General features: G+C 37.5%; 1 protein-coding gene across 1 annotated transcript in view; it reads right to left on the bottom strand.

Moving 5' to 3' along the window:
• The window catches only part of POLA1 (polymerase (DNA directed), alpha 1, catalytic subunit), a 361,002-nt gene that overhangs the window by 305,267 nt on the left and 28,267 nt on the right, over positions 1-27,468 (bottom strand). The window contains 15 exon segments of the mRNA XM_006903771.1: positions 498-614; positions 3,079-3,168; positions 4,541-4,602; positions 5,959-6,043; positions 15,479-15,639; positions 16,433-16,571; positions 17,468-17,542; positions 19,356-19,472; positions 20,638-20,750; positions 23,372-23,550; positions 23,638-23,839; positions 24,117-24,204; positions 24,622-24,714; positions 25,635-25,697; positions 26,212-26,327. Coding sequence (XP_006903833.1) covers positions 498-614; positions 3,079-3,168; positions 4,541-4,602; positions 5,959-6,043; positions 15,479-15,639; positions 16,433-16,571; positions 17,468-17,542; positions 19,356-19,472; positions 20,638-20,750; positions 23,372-23,550; positions 23,638-23,839; positions 24,117-24,204; positions 24,622-24,714; positions 25,635-25,697; positions 26,212-26,327 — 1,700 coding nt within the window.

Here is a 27,468-nt window from a genome sequence, read left to right as displayed (position 1 = left end):
CATAGAATGAAAAGGGTATGAGTCAGATGGGCTTGGGTTCAAATTCTACCTCCTATTAGTTACATAATTTTAATATTGTTGTATGCCTGTAAAATAAAATTGAGGTTTCTGTGAGGAGTGCCTGACACATCAACTGCTCAAGTCACTGCTGCCTTTGACATTCAATGTCTGTTCCCTTCCATTTTCCCCTGAATAACATTCAAGGATTTTTTAATCATGGAGTCCTGCTGTAAGGGCTATCACTTCAGCAATGCACTGTGGAAGCTATATGCATGTGGTCTCTCTCCATAGTTATTAAATTCTAACCAATAGCTTTTACAAATAAAATGTTGGATTCTAAAATGCAAAAAAAAGTGATGAGTGCCAAAGATAAAAATGTCCTTAAGCTCTAGTACTAGACAACCAATTCCAATTCAGAAAAGCTTAGTATGTGCTCCAAGAGCTACTACATATGAAAAAGTCAAATAAAGAAATAAGATTTTGAAAATTATTATTACCCCAAGCTTTGGCATGTTGCATCGCTTCAGTCGACCGATCTTGGACCAGTAAGGAACTTTGCACACATTAATTCTCTGCAGTAGCACTTCCAGATCAAACCCATAAATATTATGACCCTAGTCAGAAAAAGAAGGCAGCCAATAATGTTATAACAAACACAAATTAGAGGATTTATCTTCATATGCATAGAATTTCTTTGCCCTTTCTTTTTTTCTGGTCTCTAATTGATGGCATCACGAGCTTACCTCCGATTGGGGGTCCTTTTTTCTTCAGGAATTTATTCATCAGCAGCATTCATTAGCCTTGACATTAACAAGCCTGCTAAGCAGATTGCTGGAATAAACTTTATTTCATCCTAATTGATGCAAGGTTCATAGGATGTCTTCTAATTTGCAGCTCATGCCTCAGTCTCAGAGACAAATACAAATTTTAATATCCCATCCTTTTTATGTGATCAGGAAAGGCCATATTCAAACAACTGCATTTTGCTTTCCTTAAAACAGAACCCACCAGTGTCGTGTGACGGTACATATAAAACTTCTTTAAAAACTCAGGAATTACATCTAGTTTCTTCTTAAAGAATGGAACACAAACAAAACTGATTTAGACTTTTAATCAATGTGTAAAAAAAATGAAATGTGCAAAAAGAAATTATCATGAATAGTTGAAAAAAACCTTGATAAAAATAAGGAAATAAAACTATATATAAAGTGGAAAACAAAATATGTAACTTCATTTTTTATTTCTTTAATAATTTATCACATAAATAATGTGGTTCATATGCCTTTAATTTTTTTAAGGAAATAAAAAAATAGATCAATAAATTTATTAAATTCCATTATTACCTTTAATTAAAAATATATAAACCACTCTTACGGGGGGGGTATATATATGTATTTCAAAGACTTGAAACATATACCAAGGTTCACTGACGTATTCTTCAGACACAAAAAGTAACCAAGTGTCCAACAAGATGAATGGATAGAGGAATATTACTCAGCTATAAAGAAAAACGACATTCTGATGCATGTCACAACATAAGTAAACTCTGAAAACATGTCCAATGAATTAAATCAGACACAAAACGAAAATTATTTTGTTTGCTCTAATCAACACCTTAGCGCATATGTACCCACGTATCCTAGAACTATATAGACAAAAGGTTATTAGTGGCTATCAGCAGCTCAGGGAAGGTTGAAGTAGTTATTAAGGGGAAGTTAATTGGTTTAGGATCCTGACACACAGAATTGGCTCTCACACCCTAACCCTAATCTGAGGTACCGGAGCATCTCCTTGTGGTTCAAGGTAGAGAATGGTACTGGAGGCTAAGAAAAGACCTGGTGTTAAGCCAGAGCAACAATTACAGCATTACGGATAAAAGTCGTCTTGGCATTTCACAGGTGAGTCCTGAAACAGTAGAAAGTGAGTGGCAGACACACTGATAACAATAGATGATGGACTTTCTTGGTATTTTAGTACCATCATCATCAGACAAGATACCCAACAGCAAAAGGGAACACGGAGAAGGATGTGACAGAACATTTTTGCAAGGCTTCAGTCTAAAAAAATTACTAATTACATTTAAAATATAGCTATTTCTAGCCTATTTGCCTTAACCTCCTACCATTTGATCCATTAACCTATAAAAAATGACAAAAGGAAAAATGCTTATCAAGGAAACTACAGGCAGTCGGAAGAAATAAAAAAGCAATATGCTGCATCATGACTCTTAAGAGCAAATATAAAGACCACATGCAGTGAATTATTTATTCTCACTATCTGGTAGAAGCAAACTCTCAAAAAATATGGAAAAAGGTTTAATGAACTTAAAAATTTGAATACTTAAAATTTTCTGATTTGCACCACACTAAGGGTATTAACCCCTGTGACCATCATACAACATGTCTACAATGGCAACATTTTATAGGTACCAACAGTTTATACACTTTTACTTCATTTTTTAAAAACTATTACTTTTGTTTTAAATTTTCTGATTTGCACCACACTAAGGGTATTAACCCTTGTGACCATCATACAACATGTCTACAATGGCAACATTTTATAGGTACCAAGAGTTTATACAATTTTACTTCTTTTAAAAAACTATTACTTTTGTTTTATTGTTGCACATTTTCTTCCTCTCCCTTCCCCAACCCATCCTGCAATGCACCCCTTGCTACAGATTGTTCTCATACAGGTATATATTCCTTTTGCATAGTTCTTCCCCCTCATCTATTCTAATGCACTGTTCATTATCTATCTATTCTTCCCATTCTCTCCTTATCCCTCTCATGTGTCCTATTTTATAACTGCGGTTATACACATTTATTTGTTTATATGCAGTTTCTAAGTGTAAATGAACTGGAGAAGTCAAAAATAATTCATGGACTGCTTTGATATTAGAAGGGGGGGGAAATCCTATCTTTCGGTGAGTTTTCTTTTCCCATTAGCAGAAACTGTTGCGATTCCTACTAGTCTAGAGTTTTATTTCACTCAGAGAAGACTCTTTACTCTTCAGAAGTACCAATAAAGTCACGCTAAAAAACAGCTTTCCCACAATAAGATCAAGCATCTACTCACCACAATGACATCAGGATCAATTTTGTGAATCTTTGCAAGGAAAAAACCTAGCAGTGTTCTTTCTGTTGCGGCAACTTCAACCTTCACATTCTGTTAGATAAAAAGCAGACCAGGCACTCACTCTTCACTCTCAAGTGCTATAGCTAGGCACTTTTTTCGAACTGGGGTTAAAATTCTTAGGACTAAAACATTTAAAAAGGCACAAAACCCTCAATCCATTTCAGTTACATGGTAACTAAATGCACCAGTGAAATTCCTCATTCTAGGCTTCACAGTAATAACTGCACATGTCTCTGAGGAGCTCATTCCAGCAATAAGCATGTGAATGAAGCAAAATTTTAAGTGCAGAATGATAACAAGTACAGAAATGTCCTTCCACAGGGACGTGTTTGTGTACCTGGACATGTTTTATGGCTATGGATCAGAGTACCTATACAAATATTACTTTATTTTCCTATACAATCCCTAGCACATTTGTTTATATATTTAATCACAAAGTAATCCCAAGGATGGCAGAAATTACTCTTAAACAGTGGTTCAAAAAGCTGTAAATTAGAAACTAGACTATAAACAGAGACATTTAAGAACTCCAAATGTCTTAAGCATAGATAAAATATATCCTCATACAAAAGACTTCCAGCTGGATTACTGAATATAAATCAGACATTCAAACAGTTCACTCTTTATCTCTTGAAATAAGTTAATGGTGATATGCTTTCTTCAACTAACTCAATTGAAAACGTATCAATTTGATCTAATGGCATTTTGCTAGGTCTTCTCTCTTTTCTCTGATCAGCAATTTAGAGCATTATCACAAATAAAAGACTGCTCCTCCAGTTCCCACAAGTCTAAGTCTCCATGACTACTGGGCTTCTTAAGCCAATTTAAAATAAGTAGAAACAAAGACGGTTGCTAAATTTTATCACGTAAGACCATTAAGTAAGAATTTCGACACAATGACTATATTTGCCCTTGTGAAAAACTCACTATATTACACAACTTATTCTTTTTATTTAATCAAGACCCTATAAAAACTTCTTGGGGTATGGTGAGAGCTTAGAGATCACTGATCCACTCTAATCAGTCCATGTCAACCTTGCCAATACATGTCCCCTTAATATCCACAATATTCCCAATGCCACCTCATCACCTTCAAGCTGGGTGGGGGCTTTTGCGCAAAACAATAATCCTGTGACCGTGTGTGCTTTGGAAAAGCTACCTCAAGGAGAAAGGAGCCTACATCCATAGTGTAGAAACTGATTACTTTGAGGAGATGAAACTTCAATATTGTTAAATAATGTCTCTAGTTTATTAATTTTAATACATGTCTGAATAGGTTACTGTCACAGTCAAGTCTAACAAGAAAAGATTTAATAACATAAAATATATTGTTTCTACTCCTCCTTTTCTACTACCAAATAAATCTTCCACATTTAGAAGGAATAAATAATAAATTTTTTACCTTTTTGTCAATGACTTCTTTGAAAGCAAATGGAAAAATGCAATCCTTTGGTTTAGAAACAACTGTGAGAAAGAAAAAATAAAAGATTCTAACACTCATCTTAGTCCAATTTCAGGTACACACATGCTGCATAATTCCAAATGAAAACTATCTAAACTTGAAACCAATTCCTCCCAATCCTTAAAGGATTAAGAGGGAAATATTCCTTTAGGTCTGGTCACTGGACCTCAAAAGGATAGTCAAGCACAGAATCCTAAAAACCTATAATTGTCAAAACTGCCTTGGCAAGTCATTTGCTCTTTATCTCTGCCAGAATGGAGAACTTGCAGAATTCTTTTTCTCCAAGGAAATTCCCCACCACTTTCACCACAAACTCTCATACAATGAAAAGTCATCATACAATGGAAGAATAGGTCTAACCTTAAAGTTAGAGAAAAGTTAGGGAAATAAAGATGAAAAAAGTTTCCCCTACTACAGTGAGTTTCATGCCATTCAGAGCAACCATTCACACAATGAGACACAGAGGTGAATAAAAGCAAGTTGAAATGAGCTAACAGCTGTTCTGTAAAACATGGAAACATGAATGGATTCAATATTCTTCCACATACTCCTCATCATTATTTTATTCCATGTATAATACGTATTATAGCTGCGGGGCAAAGTGTCAACTCTAATATTTCAGGCTCCTTTCTCTGCACATTTATTTCCTAATCCTACTTTCCTAACATCCAAGGGAAATGCTGCCCAAGTTTATCTCTGGTTCTGAGCTAGAAAGACCTGAGGCATACAGGGTAAAGTGTTATTCCTTTATTTTACTATAAAAATGCATATTTAACTAGTTAAGCTCTCAACACAGAGTATGTCAGAATCCTCCGGGGAGGCTGACTTATGCACAACTTTATACAAGAGATTCACATACTGAAATTTTATGCATAGCCTGACCCAACTCCAATTTACTAACAGTATAATGCCTCCTTGGCACCTTGCCTCTTCATACAAAAAGCTTTGGCCAGGCTGCAAGGGTGAGCTTTTGGAATTATACCATGAAAAGAAAATAGTTAAAGCATAAACTTGGTCTCATAATTAAAAAAAATACAAATGAAACAAAATTCCTTTATAATGCCCAATCCCAAAAGAATAACCACAGAATCACTGAAATTGGGCATTACATTATCCAACAGCCACCTCCTGCTCGTAAAACAAAATAACCCAGCTGGATAGGAGGCAACCAAAGCAATAAAGCACAGTTTCCAGAGTGGAAAAAAAAAAAAACAAAAACCCTGCTTTAACAATACACACTAACTACTCTTAAATCTTTCTTTTTTTATGGAGAAAACAAGTTACAGATCCAACAGCTGGAGATAAAATAAGAAAACTAAAATCAAGTCATTAGGAAACCAGCTTATAAAAATACATACCACAGAAATGTGACTGAAAGGGAGGCTGGGGGGGTGCTTTATCTAATGCAAAATGGTGATGGACCAAAGCTGCCACAGCAATAATCTGCAAAGAAAGCAGGAAAAAATTACTACTTCTCTTGCATTCTCACCAAACCCACTGAAAACATTAAGATACATTTTAGAACATTATCATCGCTTTTCACCTTTTTATTATGGAAGTATTTCAACTTTTAAAAAGGTACAGAGAGATGTAATGGGTCTTGGTGAATTAGAAGTCCAAGTTCAAGGAGAGACTATGGGAGAGTGGGAGCAGGGCACTCACACTCAGGACAGGAGCCTGCATGTCACCTTCAATGTGTCAAGTCAGAAAGCAGCCTCCATGGGATTTGCAGGCAAAGCCAGGACTGCAGCACTGAGGTGAGGTCACTGGCCCCATGGCTAAGCACCCACAGCGGTGATGTTGAGATGAATTTATCATCTGCTCACACTATGGGCATTTTTGATCTTCACCCTTTGAGAGGTCAAATTCTTTTCTTTTTTTTAATTTTTATTTTTCTTTTTATTATTTTTGTGTGACTGTACCGTCAAATCAGATCTGACTGGTACAGGAGGAGATTGTCCCTCCTTCCCCGGCAGAGCATCTGGTGGATTCGAACCGTGCGCCTCTGGAATTGTAGTTGCAGCTCCTTGCCACTAGGCCACCAGAGCTCCCCTAAATTCTTTTCTTTTTAAAAAAGATTTTTATTCTGCATCATGATTAGGTTATGGTGGAACCTAGAACAAACCCTATTACATTTAGCAAAAAACTGGATGAGTGCAAAAAAAAAAATATACATTAAACCCCTTTTGTTTGTCAAACACCTTACACAGACAGAAACTAAAATAACCTATTATATACTATTAATCATTTTAAAAACCTTTTCACGACCCAACTGTTTTCTGCTCTGAAGCTTTATTGCTACCAAGTGTTTGCAGTAAGAAAAGCCATGATGAAATCAAGGGCAAACAGTTTTTTGGGATTTTGTTTGTTTATTTTTCTACTAGTTTATTTACAAAATTCAAATAAAAATTAGAACAGATTCTTTAAATTTCCCTCACCCCTCCACCCATCAAATTGTACAACCCAATGATTAACCCCTTTCACCCTGTACATCCACATCCCTCTGCTTCCAGCCTCTCCCACCCCTCCTAGATCCTTATACTTATTCTACAATAACGGTTTTATACAATAGTTATCCTTATGTGACTGAGTTAGTTCACGCAGCAGAATACTCTCCAGTCCTTCCCAAGTTAGGCAATAATTTACAAAGATTTTGTTCCTGCATGCTGCATAGTATTCCATTGTGTGAATGTACCATAATTTCTCAATCCATTCGTTTGTGGTTGGACATCTGGGCTGTTTCCATGTTCTTGCAATGGTGAATAATGCTGCTATGAACACTGGTGTACAAATCTCACTTTGTGCCTCAGCTGTCATAATGTTCTCTGGGTATATTCCCAAGTAGTGGAATGGCTGGATCATTTGGAATTTCTATGCTCAGCTTTTTGAGGAAGCATCAAATTGCCTTCCTGAATAGCTGCACCATTTTACAATCCCACCAACAATGTGTAAGAGTTCCTTTCCAGCTACATTCTCTCCAGGATCTATTACTTGTTACCCTGTTAAACTTTGCCACTCTTACTGGAGTGGGATGGTACCTCATTGTAGTTTTGATTTGCATCTCTCTTACTGCCAGTGATTTGGAGCATTTCTTCATGCGTCTGTTTGCAATTCTAGTATCTTCCTCTGTGAGAATTCTTTCCATGTTTTTTTGAAGGGCAAACAGTTTTGAGGTAGTATGAGCTTTGATACAATTGTGTAAGACTCATATGTCTCAAATGTTGTTGTTGTTATGAGACATCAAGTCACTTGCGACTCACAATGACCCTATGTACAAGAACCCTAAATACTGCTCTATCCTATGCCAACCTGTCTCTGACACACTTACTCCCACCACCCTAATCACGGAATTGATCCATCTCATCGAGGTCTTCTTCTCCTGCGCTGTCCCTCCACTCTCCCAAACAGGATGTCCCTCTCCAAGGACCAGTCCCTCCTTGCAACATGCCCAAAGTATGTCAGACAAAGCTTCAGAATCCTTGACTCCAAGGAGCATTCTGGCTTCACCCACTCCAGGACAAACCTGTTTGTTCTCCTAGGAGTCCATAGTATATTCAACACTTTCTCCAGTACCACAGCTCAAAGGCATCAATTATCTTTTTATCATCCCTGGGCACTGTCCAGCTCTCCGATGCATAGCACATAACTGCAAACACTATAGCCCGGATCAAGCGCACCTTAGTCTCCAGCCTGACGTTGTTGCTCTTCAGTACTCTGGAGAGGTCCCTCACAGCTTACTTTCCCAATGTAATTCGTCTCTTGATTTCCTGGCTACGGGTACCAAGACTGTTGACTGTTGAGCCAAGTAAACTGAAACTATTAACTATCTCAATCTCTTCACCATCCACACTGACACTGTCAACTGGCCCAATGGTGAGAATCTTTGTTTTCTTGATGTTGAGCTTCAATCCATATTGAAGGTTGCAGTCCTTGACTTTCTGCAGCAAGTGCTTCAGGTCCTCCTCAGTTTCAGCAAGCAGGGTTGTGTCATCTGCATAATGCATGGTGTTGATCAAGCTTCCACCAATCTTGATGCCACATTCTTACTCATACAGCCCAGTGTCCCAGATGGTCTGTTCTGCATACAGATTAAAAACGTATGGAGACAGGACACATGCCTGGTGAACCCCCTTCCCAATTTTGAACCATGCATTGTCTCCTTGCTCTGTTCTGAAGACTGTCTCTTGGTCCAAGTATAGGTTTCGTATAATCACAATCAAAGGTTCTGGGATTCCCATTCTTCTCAGAGTCAGCCACAGCTTACTGTGATCCACAGTCAAAAGCCTCTGCATAGTCAACGAAGCACAGATTGACATTCCTCTAGTACTCTGCTTTCTGCCAAGATCCATCCATCTAACATTACCTGTCCCTAGTACCATGACCTCTTCTAAAATGTCTCAAATGTACATATACAAAAACTATCTCAAGATGGATCAAGCACCTAGGTATAAAACCTAAAACTACAAAGATCGTCAAAGAAAAATTGGGGCTGGGGAGCTCTGGTGGCCTAGTGGCAAGAAGCTGCACTGCAATCCCAGAGATAAGAGGTTCGAATCCACCAGATGCTCTGCCGGAGAAGGGGGGGCAATCTCCTCCTGTACCAGTCAGATCTGATTTGACGGTACACACACACACACACACAGAAAAAAAGAAAAATTGGGGCAAACTTAGGAGCCCTAATTAATGGCAGAAATAGACTACCAAATATAACTGAAAATGTACAATCAACAGAGGATAATTTAGATAATTGGGACTTCCTAAAAATTAAATTCTGATATGCATTAACAGATTTCTCCCAAAGAGTAAAAAGAACCTACAGACAGTGAGTATTTGGCAATGACAACTCTGACAAAGGACTCAACTCTAAAATTCACAGAAAATTCCTCTATCTCAAAGAGGAAAATACTACAAAATGAGCAGAGAGCATTAATTAATACGATGGCTAACAAATAGATGAAGAAAAGCTCAAGCTAATTAAATGTTATTGTTGTTAGATATCATATAGTCAGCTACAATTCATAGCAACCCTATGAACAAAATATCTGAACCCTGCCCTATCCTGTGCCATCTTAATCATCTCTGATATACTTCAGTCCATTGTTACAGTTAGTGTAACATCTTGTTAAAGGTCATCGTCTCTCTCACGGAACTTTTACCTTTCCAGGCATAACTATTTCCAATTGGCTATTATTGTTGTTATGCATCACTGAGTCAGAATCAACTCAAGTTGCCCCGCCAGTGGGTTTTATGAGGCAGTAAGTCACAAATCTCATAGGAGGAGACAGTGCATCTTTCTGCTGAAGGGCTGTTGGTGGATTTGAACTACATTCCTGCGGGTTGGTAGTACAACTCCTTACCAGTAAGTCAAGAGAGTTCAATTTGCTATTAGAGATAAAAATCAAAACAACGAGATCATCTCATTCTAGCAACAATGTACTTGTTGATATGTACCACCAATCTGGAACTGACTCATGTCATGACTCCAGTGGAGTGTCATAAGCAATAAATGACATAGAGTTGACTGTTCATCTTTTCCCATAGATCACTGTTGTTCCTATATACCTTCAAGTTAGAATCGAATTCTGAGCTGACCCCAGTGGGTTTTCAGAGGCAGTTAATCACACAAGAAGAGAATGCCCATCTTTCTCAAGCTCCTGACACAGAGCACCTCATGGATTCAAACTATGTGCCTTTAGGTTGTCAGTGCAACTCCTTACCACTAAGTCACCAGAGCGTCATAGCAGAGTTTAATAAGATAGCAAACAAATGCTGTCGAGGGTGTTAAAGTTTGGGGTTCTTATATATACACATGGTGCAATGGTGTAATCACTATAGACAGAAAGTCTGATACTTTCTTAGAAAGCTTAGAATAAAAATACCATTTGCTTCATCAACGCCACTACTAGATATATCAGTAAAGGAACAAGTGTTGCCAACAACACAGATACCTCAAGGTGAACGAAACGTCACCAGTATTGATATTTTAAGCCAGATATTCTTTGGGTTTTAGGTCTGGGGTTGTGAGGGTTTTTTGGGGAGGGAGGGGGTTCCTGGTTCATGTGCATTATAGGAGGTTTAGCTGCTTCCTGCTCTTCACCTACTAGATGCAAGGATCATTTCTCATACTCTTGCAGGGTGGCAGTCAAGAATGTCTCCAGACAATTCCAAATGTTCCGTAAAAAAGTACAATATTTTAAATATAGGTACTCAGGAATTTCTGCATGGCATAAATGGTTAAGAGCTGAACCTGTAACCAGGTACGTTGGTAGTTCAAACTCACTAGGGGGGAAGACAATTCTGAAAAGAAGGGGCAATAAGACATGAGTAATGCAAATAACAGGTTGATACAGAACATGTATGAGGGAATGAAGGAAGAAGAAAGTGGGGCAGGAGGAAATCTGTGTAAATGAATGAATGAAAAGCTAGTGAAATTTTTTTAAAGGTATCTCACGCAACTCTGGTGGCACAGTCTGTAAGGAGTTGCACAGATAACATAAAAGCAATGCCTCTCTGGTGGCTGGAACCCAGCAGTAACTCTGAGGGGAAAAAAAAGCAATCTGTTCCCCTGAGATTTATAGCATCCAAAATACCACTGGAGGGTCAGTTATGAGTCAGTTCTAACTCAACAGCAGAAAGTTTGCATTTAAGAAGTACTTCTGAATCCATTCCAAGGCAACAATAAGTATAATGACATTGTTTAAATTTTATATTTATAAACTATGCTGGAATCCAGTTTGGAAGTTGTCTGCAGCAGACAGATTCTACAGAGGGTTGTTTGCTGGTCCTGGTGAGGATTAGCATGGAATGTTGACTCACTAATGGGTGTGAAATGATGTGATTCGGCCTATTTAAAAACACATCTGGAAAACAACACAGAGCGCTGTTCACCTACTGCATAGAAAGTTATGCTACCAAGTCAAACGTGGGTGATTTTAATCTGCGGCACTCGGGCCTGATTTTAACTGATTTTGGTCAAACATTCTTCTAGGTCATATAGCCCTGGTCTGGGCATTGCTGTACAGAGATAACTCGTGGCTACACTGCGACACTGATGTGATAATGGTTACCCATGGAGGACAGTATTTGGTGGAGCTCCCCAATTAAAACAAGCTTGGAAGCAGGAGTGGCATCTACTTCCTAAATAGCTTGTCTCTGGAAACTATGAAAGTGGAGAAACAACAAAAGTTACACAAGTGTTCAGGTCTTTCATTCATAGGTTCGCTATGAGTCATCTACAACTCAATGGTACTTAACAACAACATATTAACTAGAAACTTATTATCTCATCTAATGTAATTCACAGTAATTAACCATCCAGGCAAGATTCAAAGTTTTGTGTTTCCTCAATTGTCTCCATTTTATTTGTCAAGTAAGGTAGGTCTATACTTTTCAACTGGCTGATATGCACAACCGTAAGTATCCCTGCTTACCTATTATTTCCTTGTCATTTACTCATTGAAGAGCCTCTGGATTCTATTTCTTGTATCCAAATGGTATCATTTACCATGTTATTCTCTTTGCTGTTACAGAGTACTATCAAATCCACTCCAACTCACAGAACCTCTGAACAATAAATCAAAATCTTGTCCCACTGCCTATAAATTCAGATCTGAAGGCTTGAGAAAATTTAGATGCCATATTTCTGGCAAGGTTATTTAAGTGTGAGACTTATTCTTCTATCAAAAAAATACATAATGGAAGAAAATGGAAACCTTATACACTGTTGGTAGGAGTGTAAAATGTTGCAACCACTATGGAAGGCAGTATGGCACTTTCTCAAAAAGTTGCAAATAGAAATACCACTTGACACAGCAATTCTGCTACTGGGAATAGACCCTAAAGAAACCAGAGCTGTCACCCAATCAGACATAGGCACACCCATGTTTACTGCGGCTTTGTTCACAATAGCAAAGAGTTAAAAACAATCCAAATGCACATCAACAAAGGAATGGCTAGAGAAGCTGTGGTATAGTCACACAATGTCATATTATGCAGCACTGAAAAGCAAAGAACTCATGAAATATATAAGTAACTATGGAGGACATTATGCAGAGTGAAATATCTCAGTCACAGAAAGACAAATACTGCATAATGCCACTGTTATAAAACAGGAGTGACATGGAGGTTGGGGGAAACTAAGAAAAGAGGGGTTAATAATGTACACAGCATTGAAACAGACAAAGGAGAGAACTGTATTACTGGCATGACGAGAGTCCAGAATAAGAACTGCATAGTAAAATGGTTGAGGTGGGAGTGGGGTCTATATAAAAATAGAAGAACTTTTTTCCAAAGAAAAAAGCAAACTGGGAGGGGGCAGGGAGGAAAATGTGCAACAATGAATGATCTTTATAAACTTTCATTAAAATCTCAATTTATAAGAAGAAAAAAAGCATTTAAGGTCTGTTTGTTGTTGTTGTTGTTGTGTGCCGTCAAGGAACTCATAGGGACTTGATGTACGATAGCCCTGAAACCTGCTCTATCCTGGGCTAACTTCACTGTCTCTGACACAGATACTCTCATTACCCCAGTCAATGCATCTCATCGAGGATCTCTTTCTCTCTCATGCTGTCCCTCCACTCCCCCAAACATGACATCCCTCTCCAAGGACTAGTCCCTCCTTGCACATGTCCATATCATTTCAGACACAGCTTCAGAATCCTTGCCTCCAAAGAGCAGCCTAGTTTCACCCTCTCCAGGACAAATCTGTTTGTTCTCCTGGCAGTCCATAGTACATTCAACACCACATCCAGCACCACAGCTCAAAGGCATCAATTCTCTTTTTATCATCCCTAGTCATTGTTCAGCTCTCTGACGTCTATCAAGCAAAAAATTTTAATTATACTAGCAATCACTGATTGTCACTGCCTAGAATCATTGTTTCACTGGATTGTAAAACAGTAATATTCAAGTTTTGTATTGTTCTTTATTAGCTGGAAATCCATGAAAAGACATTTGCTTTCCTGAATTATTTGATTACCTGAAGTACAGTAAGCTATTTGGAAAAATCAAAATAAATGCTTGATTAAATCCCTTTATTTACAAACTTCCAAAATAATGAATTTGTTCCCCAGCCTCCTTCATTAGTGGTCAATGTGCTGTAACTATTGTTTATAATATCAGTGTGCATGGCAATGAGGTTTTGAGTTTTGTGGACTTAGGAAGTTGATGAGTAAAAAAGTTTAACTGGAAATTAACCAAGCCTTTAGAACTGACGTAAATACAAAAGAATATGAAGAACAAAGCAACAGCCAAAAAAGGGAAAGACAGTAAATATTTCAACTTTTGCAAGCCTTATGGTTTGCATCATAATGAGAACTCTGCCATTGTAGTGCAAAAGCCACCACAGATCATCTTTAAAATATTCAGGAGCGGAAAAAATGGGGGAAACAAGGCAAAAATCTTGCAACTGCTGAGTACAAATAGCTTCAGTATTCAATTTACTATTGTATGTCTAATTAAGTTTCCCAAATTAAAAATACTTTTAAATAAAAATACAACAATTTTTGGACTCATGTACTTATAACTTGTTAGTCAAATTTGTGTCTTCTAGGTTGCAACACCCCCATGATACATCTTGAAGGATATGTACATGTACAGCCAAGCACAATCAATAAGAGTGCATCTGAATTCCAAACTCAATCTCCATAATAGTCTATGTGTTTCCTACTGCCAAAGGGGCCCTTTAGAGTAGTGAGAGAAGATCTTCACCCTGAAACCCACAGCGTCCCTTTTCAGCAGGAAGTAGCTAAGAGAATACGCCGTCCCCTTTTCCTTATGACTCAGGGTGAAGTCTCTCTCAGGGAGGAGTGATAGGGAATGGCAAAGGATGCACTGACAAAGAAGATTAATCAGAACTGGCTTTGACAAGCACTGTGGCATTTGGACAAGAACAAACTGGGAGGAGGGTAGAGAGAATAGTGCAACAATGAATGAGTGGAAGCCCAAAATCTCTGTAAATGTTTATGAAAATTAATAAAATACAATTATAGAAAAAAAAAATACAACAATTTAACTATTTTTTTTTTAAATCCAACACCATACTGAACTCACTCTTCAAAACAAAATTTGGAAAGAGTGAACTAGTAATCTTTTTTTTTCTCTTTAAATTTTATTTTGTTATTGTTGGTGAACATATATACAGTAAAACATACACCAATCCAACAATTTCTACTACAAGTACTATTTAGCTACACTGATTACATTCCTTGAGTTGTGCAACCAATCTTCTGAAATGCCTCTTCCGGTCTCTAAAATTCCTATCTTTTCAGTTACTAGTAAACATTTGATCCCATAGAAAACTTAAAAAAAAAAAAATCAACCCTCACACTCATTGCCAATAAGTCAGAACCTACCCTTAGCTGACCCTTCCGTGGGTTTCCATGGCTCTAAATCACACAGACTGCCCACCTTTCTCTCTCAGAGCTGCTGGTGGATTCCAGCCACTAGAGATGCAGTCTTTACATCAGCAGTGCAACTCCCTATGGACTATGTTTGCCATCAAAGCTCCCTTGATCCCATACAGACAGCTCTTTAAAAGGCATAATGCTCAAGGCAGATCTTTGTTACTGTTTAAATGAAACTACTGCTTGCTAAGAAGACTTCAAGGGATGTCTTTGGTTTCAGGTTTAAAGATTGTCTCAGGGGAATGATTCAACTACCTCTATCATTCCAGTTACTTCTAAATTAAGTTCATGAAGACTTAAAGTAAATTCCTATTTTTTCCCCCCTACAGAAACTTCCACTTGCAGAAAGTATTTCAGATTAAGTACTGCATCTTTAGGCACAGGTACAAAATCTTTCCAGTCGCTTTCTTTTTTAACACTTCCAAACCCAAGTAAGCCTTCCAGAACAGGAGAGAGCTTATTGTGAAGCCCTTACCTCATTCTGATGGGTCTTTGCATTCTGCATTGTCTTCATGCTAAAAGACAACACCACAAGTGGAGGAGGAGGCGGCCCAACATCTTTAATTACATTCACCAGTTCGGGTTTCAGAATCATTGCCTCAAATTTACACCAACTGACTGGCTGATTCAAGAGCTCTGGAAGAGAACAGATGTTCAATGGCTATTTATCAAAAAGGAACAACTAGCCCCACCGGCCCACTGGTCAGGTGATTGACCGCTAAGGAAAGACTCAGCAGTGTGAACCTAGTAGCTGCTCTGTGGGAGACAGAGGTTGCAGTTGGACCCTATTAAGCCATGGAAATCCTAAGCAGCAGTTCCACACTGTCCTATACAGTGTTGCTATGAGTTGGAATCAACCCAATGGAGAGTTTTTATGTGTTGGTTTCTTTTTTTAATGATCAACTGAAAAAAATCTTCAATTCTCTGTTTGCACATAGGTTCAAAGAATCCAGATATCAAAATAATTTTTTAAAAAGAACATAGGTTCAAAGAATCCAGATATCAAAATAATTTTTTAAAAAGAACATAGGTTCAAAGAATCCAGATATCAAAATAATTTTTTAAAAAGAACATAGGTTCAAAGAATCCAGAACCCAAAATAATTTTTTAAAAACTGGCTTACATGAATCATAAAATATTTTTTTTTGAATCATAAAATATTTTGAGGATTCATGATTATGAAACAAATTATCACAGATACAAGTGCTGAAAAGCATCAGGGCACAGGCAAAGGGGCACTATGCACATAAAGCATAAAGTTTCTCTTCTTTAAAGGCCAGTGAATCACTGTGTACAACAGCTGGCTACATTAGCCAGAGCAGAGATACAGGAGAAAACACAGTAACTAAAGCCTCCCTCAGATTAAAGTGCCAGGCATTACAGGGACAGGGTGATTCCAAACGTATTCCCTAGACTACATCTGGCTTACGTGGACTTTTAACTTCAAGCCAGCAAGGTCCTTTGATCTTTCTGTTCATCAAGAACAGTTCCAAGCTAGATGTATTGGTCCCAAACACATGCGAAAAAGTTTCTCCTTTCAAATCCTGAGGAAGTTGTGGCAATTCCGCCTGAAAAGGGAAGGGGGGAGAAAAAGAAATCTTTTTTTTTATAAAACTATTACTTCACATTTTCCAAAGTCTGTATTTGAAATAAACAAAAGCTTCTCTATGAAGCACCGAGAAATCCCTTTGATATATATGAAATGTAATTTGCCACAAATGAAATCCAAAACAATTCACAGTAGGAAACAAAAACAATTCACAATGACAAAATAATGCATCTTGATGACATCCATTAGAAGAAAAATAGGCCAAGAAGCTCCCCCAAAAGAGAATTTCTGACCGGAGCGGTGCATGCTTTACTGATGAAGAATCATCAAGTAAGTGGCACTCCATTAGAGGGAAGCAAGCAATAGAGTGGGACGCATTCAAAATGCTTCTGTGGTACTTTTCAGCCCCATTGCCAGAAACATTTAAGTTTCCCTTTTCTAGCACTGGGAGATCAAAACACTAGAATAGAGGTAAAAAGAGGCTAAGGCCAGTTAATTAACATCCCACGGCAATGACCTTGCCAGTCACAGGAGAAGGAGCAGCACGGTGGCAAATTCAACTGACGCTCCTCTCTCACCTTTGCCACTGCTCACGAGGGACACTTCAACAGATAATGATATTCACCTTCATCATGTGGCATCCGTTCCACTTGACAAACAGTCATGCTGTTTCAACTTATTTATTAAAAGATGCTTTACTTGATACTTGAAAGCAGAGAAAAGCAATAGAACTTGAAGTCCATATACTTAAATTAATTTTATCCATTTCAATTATTCATCACTCTAACTCCACCTCAATGAACTGTGGGCTTGAGGAGCCCTGCCAATACTCCTAATTGAAAACCAGTTGAAAGTTCAAAACTAGAGAAATGTCATTCTCAACCCCAAACCAGTAATTTTCTTTGTGTGACTTACCGAGTATCTAACTTCCAAGTACTCAGATTTTTCTGGAACATCGGGTATCTCAAAAGCATAGTTCTTTTCCACTATCTAAGTACGAAGATATTTAAAAATTGTTAAGACAAAATAACTTTCACAAATTAAAATACCAAGCATTATATACAAATTGTTTGCTCCTGTATTTAATTATTACAAATGAGCATCCTTATAGAGTATAAAACTGAATAAATTCAAAAAGCACCCTTTTAATTTAGATTAAAACATCTAATGACTTATCCTGATAATAGAAAACATAGAAATACTTATAAGCAAAGAGTGGCAGTAACAGATTAAAATGTTTAAAAATGTTAAAGTGCTTGCTACTATTTGATATTAAGCAACTCTTCCTAGAAAAATAAGAATTAGCATCATGAATAACTACATGCCATGTTCTAATGATTTAAGATGAATCAACTGATTTAGCCTTTCCAGCTAACTTTTTAATTCTTAACAGAGAGAAACACGCAGAGAGAGATCACTTAGAACCTCTCCAAGGTTCTGTTAGTAAGTGGCAGGGTTCCAGGCCACCCACTACCTGTGTGTTCTTCACCAAACCAAACCATAACAGAAGTTCTAGAGGTTGAAAAACTGTCTCTTGATCAATCTGAGTCTCCTTTTATTAAAATCACTATTGCTAGCTACTAGTGGGCTACATTAACTCAAAATTACAGCCAGAGGCATCAACTATCTAAATTCAAGACTATTTATCTTATATACAACACGAAGAAAAGATTTTCCCCCTATTAGAAATAGTCTTGTTACTCTTGACTTTTTTTTTACTCCTGACTTTTTAAAGATAAAAATTTTAGTTAACTTTCTACAAAGATAACTTGGCAATTACTAATATAAAAATCATCGGAACAGTTTCCTCTCCATTTTAGAGTAAGAGTAGAAGAGGAAACTACTTGCTAAGAGTTATCCTCCTATTCAAGCTAGTGAGCATGACCACTATGGAAGGCAGTCTACAATTTCCTCAAAAAACTGGAAAAAAAACCCATTTGATTCAGTTATTCCACTAACTGGAAATATTCCCTAGAGAAACAGATGTATGCATAACTATGGTTCACTGCAGCATTATTATTATTATAGCAAAAAGACGGAATCAGCCAAAGTGCCTATCCACAAATTAATGGACAGAGAAATTGTGGTACAGTCACACAATGGTGTATTACACAGCATGGAAAAACAATGACGAGCATGTGAAAAACTCCACAACATGGATGAGTCAAGAGACTATTATGTTGAGTGAAATAACTCAGTTACAAAAGAAAAACTTCTATAATCACTTTGTTGTGTGTGTTGACTGCCACAGGGTCGAGTATGACCCTATGAACAAAAGGCCTGAATCCTTTTTATAACTATTGTCATTTATCAAAGTTATACTGTTGGTTATAGAAGGGATGGTGGGGAGAGCAGGAAATAATGGGCAGCTAGTGAACACTATATATTGGAATTGGTGAAAAGCAGGTCAATTTGAAATGAATGGACCATCAGACATTATATGTATCACAATTAACAATCTGGAAAAGGAAATGCCTTACTGATTAAGTGGAGGGAATTAATGAAAGGTTTACATACAGTTAAGAAACAACTGTGGAGGGTATCTGATGTTGTAAGACAAAGTATATATTAATGATTAACTGAAAATCAGTCACAAAAACTTGATAAATATTATTTGTAAACATAAGCAGTCTGACATATTTTTATAAATCTAAAATACTGTTTTACAATTGTGTCTCCAGAATTTCCATTCCATGAATTATAGGCAAACAGGTACACTGTCAATAATCAATTAACATTTGGCTGCATCCAGAAACGATCAACAATAACCAGACCTAGAAAAGGTTCAACATCAAATACAAACCTTGGACTTGAATTTCATAAGTCTATATTTTGCTGCTATTTTCTCATCAAATTCTTCATAAACATCCTTCATTGTAACTGGAATTCCAGTTTCTTTCCCTGTATTAAGATCAATTTTCTGTTCTCCCATGGAGAGGAAAAGAAAGAAGGGAAAAAGAGAATGTGTACATAAGATCATGTCAATCACCAAAAATCAAGTCTAAAGTAATTTTCCTGTTCACTCATTGAAACTTTATATAATACAATCTTTTGTCAGTGTAATTCAGTGATACTAGGGGAAGGCTTAATTCCTGTATTATGTAAGTTCAAAGACACACAGATCAAAATAATGTACTACAGTCAAACTCAATGCCTAATTCTTCCCAATGACATTATAAATCAGAGATAATCAGTTCTAGCAAACAGGAGAATAAGTATTACATCTCCTGATCAAAATGTGTCACAGTTCAATTTAGCCAGGGAGAAGATGGGGTTAGAAGGAGAGAAAGGATGTTAAGTCCCACTAAAGAAGGAGTAAGGGAGCTCTGGTGACCTAATGGTAAGAGGCTGCACTGAAATCCCAAAGACATGAGGTTCACATCCACCAGCTACTCTGAGGGAGAGGACTGGGTAAACTCCTCCTGTGCTATTTATTGCCTCTGAAAATCCACTGGAGGCTCAGCTAAGATTTGGTTCCACCTCAATGACATACAACAATGACAAAGAAGGAGCCAAGTGGCACTGGCTTTGTTCGGTGGCTAGAGGAAATGGTACTGCCGCCTATGTGATGCAAGTATGAAAACTGGGCCAAAATGCGCTGTCACATTTGACAGTCATATTTGTTCAACCTCAATTACGGGAATGAGGGACAGTGGAAGAAATAGCACTATGTACCAAAACTCAGACACTTTTACACAAGTCTTTTACAAGTTGGAAGACTGAATTTTCCCAGCTTCTACTATAGTTTCTACAGGAAACCTGATAGTACATGCCATGGTTAAACCACTTAGCTAAAACCAAGTCAGTGGTTGGAACCCCCAGTGACTCCATTAGAGAAGAGACGTGGCAGTCTGCTTCCATGAAGATTTCAGCCTAGGGAGTCTCTTAGGCCAGGTCTACTCTCTTCCTAAGGGGCAATATGAGTCAGAAGTAACTCACTGACAAATGGGGTTGTTGGCTTGGGATCAGAGATGCTCACAATCAGTGAAACTGTCTTTCAGAGGGGGAAGCATCAGATGCGTGGGTGATTTACAGCTTTTTGTAGGATAGGGCTAGTGGAAGAACACTAGAAGTTAATCACTAACCATTTCACGAGGCAGGAAGTAGAGTGTTCGCTCAATGTTTTTGACCATGACACAACAGCTCACATGGGTTCTGGCTGATTCAACCAAAACTTTGCCAAACAGAAATACAACACCTGAAGGACAAAATGAAAACCAGAAAAAAAAAACAAAACACCATTTCCATTACCTCAAATTAAAGAAAGATTAAAATAGTCCACTGGACATACTTAAAACATGTATCTATCCATAACTCATTACTGATAGTAAACTTATATTTGCTTCCTACTTCCCAAGACCTATTTCTTTCATCATTATTTATGCCACAGGGGTAAAGTTTGTGACCTTTAGGAGGACACAAAACAGGATGATTCTCCAATTGGTATAGGAAACATATTCCCTAAAACCACAATTACCTAGATTAAGAGAAAGAAAACAGTAAGTTATTCACCAATAAATCTCATATCTAAATTTCCTATGAGAACTTAAAAATCTGAAAATACTAAATTCCTTCTTTGTCCTTTTTAATATTTTCTTTTAATAACTAGCATCTGTCTATTAGGTTAATTATTGAGCATCAGTTACTTCATGTATGTAGAATTGAGTTAGGATAACAATTTGCTCACATACCTTAATGTATAGAGTTCTAATTTTTTTTAATCTTCTAAAGTTCTATCATTTTCCTCTATTTTATCCTCTCTGATAAAAAAGTTCCTCAAGGTATCTGACTAGGTGCTCCAGTGTTCCTTCCTCCTCCATTTCAATTTAAACAGGTTTGCTAATCAAAGCAACAGACACTCTCCTTTTGAGATTCCTACATAATATACACCATAAAGTAGAAACACTACGTTCTAGACATCAAGACATGGTTCATGAAAATTAACCAAGAGCTCCAAATACTTAATAGCCAACCCAAGAAATGTGGCCACTTTGCAAAATCTTGGGTCCTGTGAATAATTAGACAGCAGGAACTCAGCATAGCCAATCAGCACAGCCACTTATCTGAGGCACTAAGAAAATTCTGGCACATGCAAAGGCTACTGTTCACAAGGGCGATTACCCCAGTTTCGTAAGCCAGCTCATCAGTGCTTTCTTTTTGTCATTTGTCCTGATAGAAATAAGAGCATCTAAGAATTTTCATTTCTGCAGATGATTAACATTCTTAAGAGTTGTATGATTTTTCAGCTGTGGGGAGACTGAGGGGGAGTGGGGAAGAGGGGAAGGGAGGACTGTGGGGAATGATTGAAAAAAACAAACACAGAAGCTCAGAAAATTAAAAGTCAACCCTCACAACAGTTAAAGATGGAAAAAACAAAATTCCATGCAAAGAAAAATAAAGACCCTAATATTGGATTCAAAGATTCAAAGAGCTCATTTTATAGTCAAACTAATATCACACTTCATGTAACACATTTGACACTGTTTATGCCTCATTTGCCACAAAAAGATCATGGTAAACAAAGATTACATTCCCCTCAAAGTTACAAGCTGAAACCAGGTGCAGTCAGGATTATTCAACCTTGAAAAAGTCATAATGAAGACAGGATATCTTCCCATATGCAAAGAGTGAGATTCCTTTCATAATTATGGAGCATTCAGCAACAACTGAGTGACTGAGAATCTCTAAGAAAGTGAGAAACAATAACAGGGTCTTTGGGAGTACTTAGTTTATATTAGCAGCACTGATTTCACCAAGGCTCAATGATCATTACCTGCTATCATGATGAAACTGTTCAACCCTCTGAGATTGAAGGACTTTTAAAAAAAAAAAACAAAACACAAAAAGACACCAAACTGTCTTATTTAACCGGTTGGCATCAACCACAGAGAGAAAGGTACGATGACAGAGGACACAACTTGAGAAGTGCCATGTAACAGCAGAAAGGACTGAGGGTAAGAAACATTGAGCTCTACCATGAATGAGCTGGCCACTTTCTTTTTTGAACTTCAGTTTCCTCAGCAGAACCCTTCCACGAGGGAAGCCTGGGTTTAATTTCTAGCCAATGTGCCTCATCACTATGGCACTGAACAGGCTTCATTCGCTCTCACAAATAAGACCATCTCAAGAAAGGCCTGGCAATCTACTTCCAAAAATAAGTCAGTGAAAATCCCTATGGATCACAGTGGTCCAGTCTGACACAAATCATGGGAATCGAGTTTTACTGACATATAAAGAAACTACCATCAGTGAACGCAGTCTTCAGGAAAGCACTTGGAAAAGTACACAGCTTATATCTCCTCAGGTCCAAAAAGGATCTAAACAAAGGCAACTCTAGTTAAATGCACTACTGTGTTTTATATTAACATGAGAGACGTTACTGTGCCCAATTCTAGTGTGCAGGAGAGTTTAAAGAATAAAAGGACAGTGGGCGATCTCTTGCCTTTTTGTGAGTCAAGAATTCACAGCACTGGCTCACTAAAGTGATCAGAAATCATTCTGTGTTTCTCTTTCCCCCTAACCGTCACAACCAATCTATCAAGTTCATGTCATCTAGCACACAACAGATGTTCAAAAAAAATTGCTAAACAAAGGAATAAATTAATGACTAATTCCATTTGAAGTGGATTCCTACAACTTTAGAAACAACAATGGTAAGGTACAAAACCACATAATTTTTGGAAGAGGCATCTTTAAGGAAAAATGACCTGACCGTTTCTATCAGAACAGCTTACGCACTTAAAATGAACGGATCCTGCTCTCTACGCACCAATGTGAGAACAGTCATCAAAGGCATATGGTTAGCTTATCCATGATTACCTGGTTGGTTGAACTGATCTTCATAAGCATCCAGCCAGTAAAATTGCAACACTTGTTCTTCATCTCCTCCTTTTACCAATGGAAGGTGACTGGAATCCACTTGAACTTCCTGAGCTGAGATACAGCTTTCATCTTCCTGATCAATGTCCCAACAAGAGACATCTGGGAGAGAATATTCTCTGCAGAAATCACATTGTTAAAAAATCTTTCACGATCGAACACAACAACTGTAGCACTATTTATTGGAAAAGTCATCAAATGCTTACAAGTGTGTCACGGTCTCTTTCTCAGGATCCGCTGCGTGGTTCAGCCCCTCCACTGGTTCACTCTTTTGGTCCCTAATCTCAGCAGCCACGGGCTCCACGGTTTCCTCCTCAACTTCCATGGGCTCATCAAAATCGCCATCTTCAAAACCCATTGCCCCTTCCGCCTCTTTGTCTTCTATACATGAGGCCTTCAACTTCTCCCCTGTAGGCATCACATATTCACATAATGGACTCTTGTTATGGAGGACAAAGGATTCCCCCACATTAAAACAGTAGCTCTTTTCCTAATTCATATCGGCATGTCAATACTAATATCTACATTGGATTTTTTTTCTTCAAGTTTATGGCCAAGAATTGCCATCTTTCACTTAACTTTGCCATCACAATGCCTTCAAAGCTTCTGCCATTTCCACCTTAACAAGGCTTCCTTTTATGACAGCACTCTGCAGCTGCTCAACATCCACGGACACCAGGCTTACCAGTAAATTCAGCATGTTTCAGATGAACAGGAGTTGCTAGAGCTTCCTTCTGTGCAACAGGGGAAGCAGTTGATCCTGAAGGAACTGCCTGTAAACATTTTTAAATGTTTAGTCAGATGGGCGTGAATACTAAAAACATTTAACTGTCCTGCCCTGACCAGAGATAATGGTTCCCATTTATAAAAGGATTTTCTGCATTAATGTAACAGCTTCAATTATTTTAATGCTACACAGGTTTACCAAAAAATATGCTTCTGAGAGGAAAATTATTGCACTTAGCACAGCTGTAAAACTGGTAATAAATACATACTAGTAACTACAAAATTTACTATGAAGGAAAGGAGGCACATGTACATATTTATGAAGAAGAGGAAACACTACAATAAAATGAAGTTCCAAGTTCAAACAAAAGTCAAAAATAAAAAGGCATTTTGCTCATGTAGGAAAAAAATAACTATTAAGATACCATAGAAATCAAGACTGCAGGTATTTCTACACACTTTACCTTGGGGGTGTGCAAAGAGAATGGATTCCTTGAACCTCCAGTCAATTTTTTCTTCTTCTGTACTATTACAGGTGGTAGAATGATTGGAGATTTCTAAAAGGGAGGGCAAGACAGACATTCACTGCCATGCTTAGTTTACCACAAGACAGAAAAAGTAGAGTTCTTTACCCAATGAAGTCCAGTAAGTAATTTTTTCCCCTTCCATGCTCCCCCTACAAATCTATGTTCATGTGCTGTGGTTACCATAACAACAATACTACAGACTCACTAGAAAATCAGAATACATACTGAATCCACCCTAAGCATTTTTTTTTATAACATACACTTTTCACTTGCCTCTCCAGAATCACATTTTTAAAAAACTGTCAAGACAGAACTACATGGTGTTGGTTATAGTAGTTTTCATCAATGGTCACTGAGAAAAAAATAAGACTTGTACGCAAGAGCACCAGTCAAATTTCAAATTCAGGGCACAGCTTACTGGCTCTTCCTTCCCTTCCCCTCAGGATTCAGGACAAGGATTTCATAGAGACTTCACTCTATTTAGGGGAACATTCATTCCTGCAACCCAACACAAGCAGTGTGTATTCACAGAACTGACTCCTGTGGAGATTCTTACTACTTCAAACAGAACACCCCAAAAGCCCTAACTACAGAATCACACAGCTTGTAACAGCTGCAAACTATGCAGCTAATATGGCAAGAAGAAACCAACTGGTAGATTCCCTCTCTGATCTGGTGGTAATATCACTGGACTTTTTTCCATTCTATAAAGTCTTGCTTTATAATTACTGAATTGTCTCTTTTTGTTGTTGCTGATTGCTTTCAAGTCAAGCACGACTCATAGCGACCCTATGAACACAAGGCCTGAAGCCCCTCTATAACTATCGACATTTATCAAAGTTCTTAGAGTTTCCAGAGGCATGTTTTCTAGGAAGTGAATGCCATTCCTGCTTCCAAAGAATTTTCTCTTAGGCCTCTGCATATGTTACAGCTCCCAAAGAGAGACTCACCTCAGTGCTCAGATCCTGCAGGAGGTCGCCTAGCAAATCATCCTTGGACAAGTCAACAGCTTTCTACAAATTATAAAGGAAGGCAGAATGAGAAAGCATTGCCCTTAAAATGTTTACCCAAGCCACAAATCCATGAAAAGAAGAACCTAACTGGTCAGTACTTGCCTCTTCCTTACTCACTCTAAATGCTAATCTAGTCACAGATTTTTAACAACTGCTGCATAGATGTAACCCCTAAATCTACAGTTTCTGCTCTCTCCATTTACATAATTTACCGTAATTCTCTTGTTAATTATAAAAATGAAACACATTGTCAAGTCAGCTTTTCTGTTCTTTCTTTCTTTCCCCCTCCTTCTTTCCAATGACAGAAGTGCTGAAATTCATCCAGAAATCTACAAACAACTTAAGAGACCAAGTTGGAAAAACATTTCTTATTTACATTTGTATTGAGCACCATTATTTAAAAATGAATGAGAGCTCCGGTCATCTAGTCTGTAAGGTGTTGCACTGCTAACCAAAGTCTTTATACTAATTTCAAACAGTGAAAGGCAAAATACAGGCAAACTATGAAACTCACATCTGTTGTTTTCTTCCCAGCATTAGCAATGAACATAGACTTAATATCGTTTGGTTTTGTCACTGCAGCCTTCTTTACACTCTTCTTGTCTTTGTTCAGTGCCCTGTTACTTTTTCCTGTTGGAACACACATTATTTAGAAATGTATACCATCAAAACTCAAAATGAAGAAAGTTGTGTGAAAGATGTATTTATAACAACACATACAACCAAAACCATTATGAACTGTCATTTCTTGGTTTATTTCATTTCAGGTTCTTGTTTTCACAGAATATCCAAGTGAATTGGTCCATTTAGTGTCCCTGTTTACGTCTTGGCTCATTGTGTAATACCTGAGGTCTTAACAACTCACAATCAGTCTAAAAGGGCCCAACAACTGGTATCTATTCACCTGAAGTCAAAGCCACCAAGGAAGGAGTCAGGAATGTGTTCTTTAAAAACTTTGCTTTCTGCCATGAGACCAGAAGAACTAGATAGAGCTCTGCAGCCATCGCAGAATATGTGAGCAATGATTCTACAGAAGAATCCTGATCAAAAGGAGAAAAATTTGAACAGAATTTCAAATTCTCATAGACTTCAGACTTCCTGGAACAACAAAAGGTGTTTCCCTGAAACAACCTCAAGAGAATCTTCAGACCTTAAACCAAAAATATTCCCTGAAATCGTTTTAAAAATTGAACAATTTATTGAAAGATGTCTTCCTTATCAATGAGGATTACTGATAGAGAGTTGATGGGATTTGTTTCTATAGATTTATTTTTATGTGCAGAACTTTGTAATAAAAAAGATACTGTGAAAACATTTTTACCATCTTTATGAAACTTGAGAAAATTTCCTTAACAGGAATTTGTTTATGAAACATTAAACTGTTTTTATCATTCAAAAAAATAAATGAATGGCTTACTTAAGCTAGGAAAAGAGACATACCTATATTGCATTAAATTGACCACAGCAACGTAAATGATCAGAAAAAGCAACTGAAAAGATCCTAGGGGTCAAATCCATCAGATGCTCTGCTAGAGAAGGAAGGGCAAGCTCCTTCTGTACCAGTCAGATCCAATTTGACAGTACAAACATACACAAAATAATAAAAATAATTTGAAAAAAAAACACATCTTCTATTAAAAAAGACATCTTAGGGGACAATGAATTTATTTACTTAAGTGAAAGGGAATGAAAATACGCAGTGGTTGACTGGACACTGTCATTAAGTATATTTATTAATTATAATAAATGTTATAAAGTAAAATGTGTATCA

Source organism: Elephantulus edwardii, unplaced genomic scaffold (genome assembly GCF_000299155.1).
Source record: "Elephantulus edwardii isolate Elephantulus edwardi_28Jun2011 unplaced genomic scaffold, EleEdw1.0 scaffold00040, whole genome shotgun sequence".
Classification (NCBI taxonomy): Eukaryota; Metazoa; Chordata; class Mammalia; order Macroscelidea; family Macroscelididae; genus Elephantulus; species Elephantulus edwardii.
The sequence above is the reverse complement of the archived record's forward strand: the minus strand, read 5'-3'. Positions and strand labels throughout refer to the sequence as shown.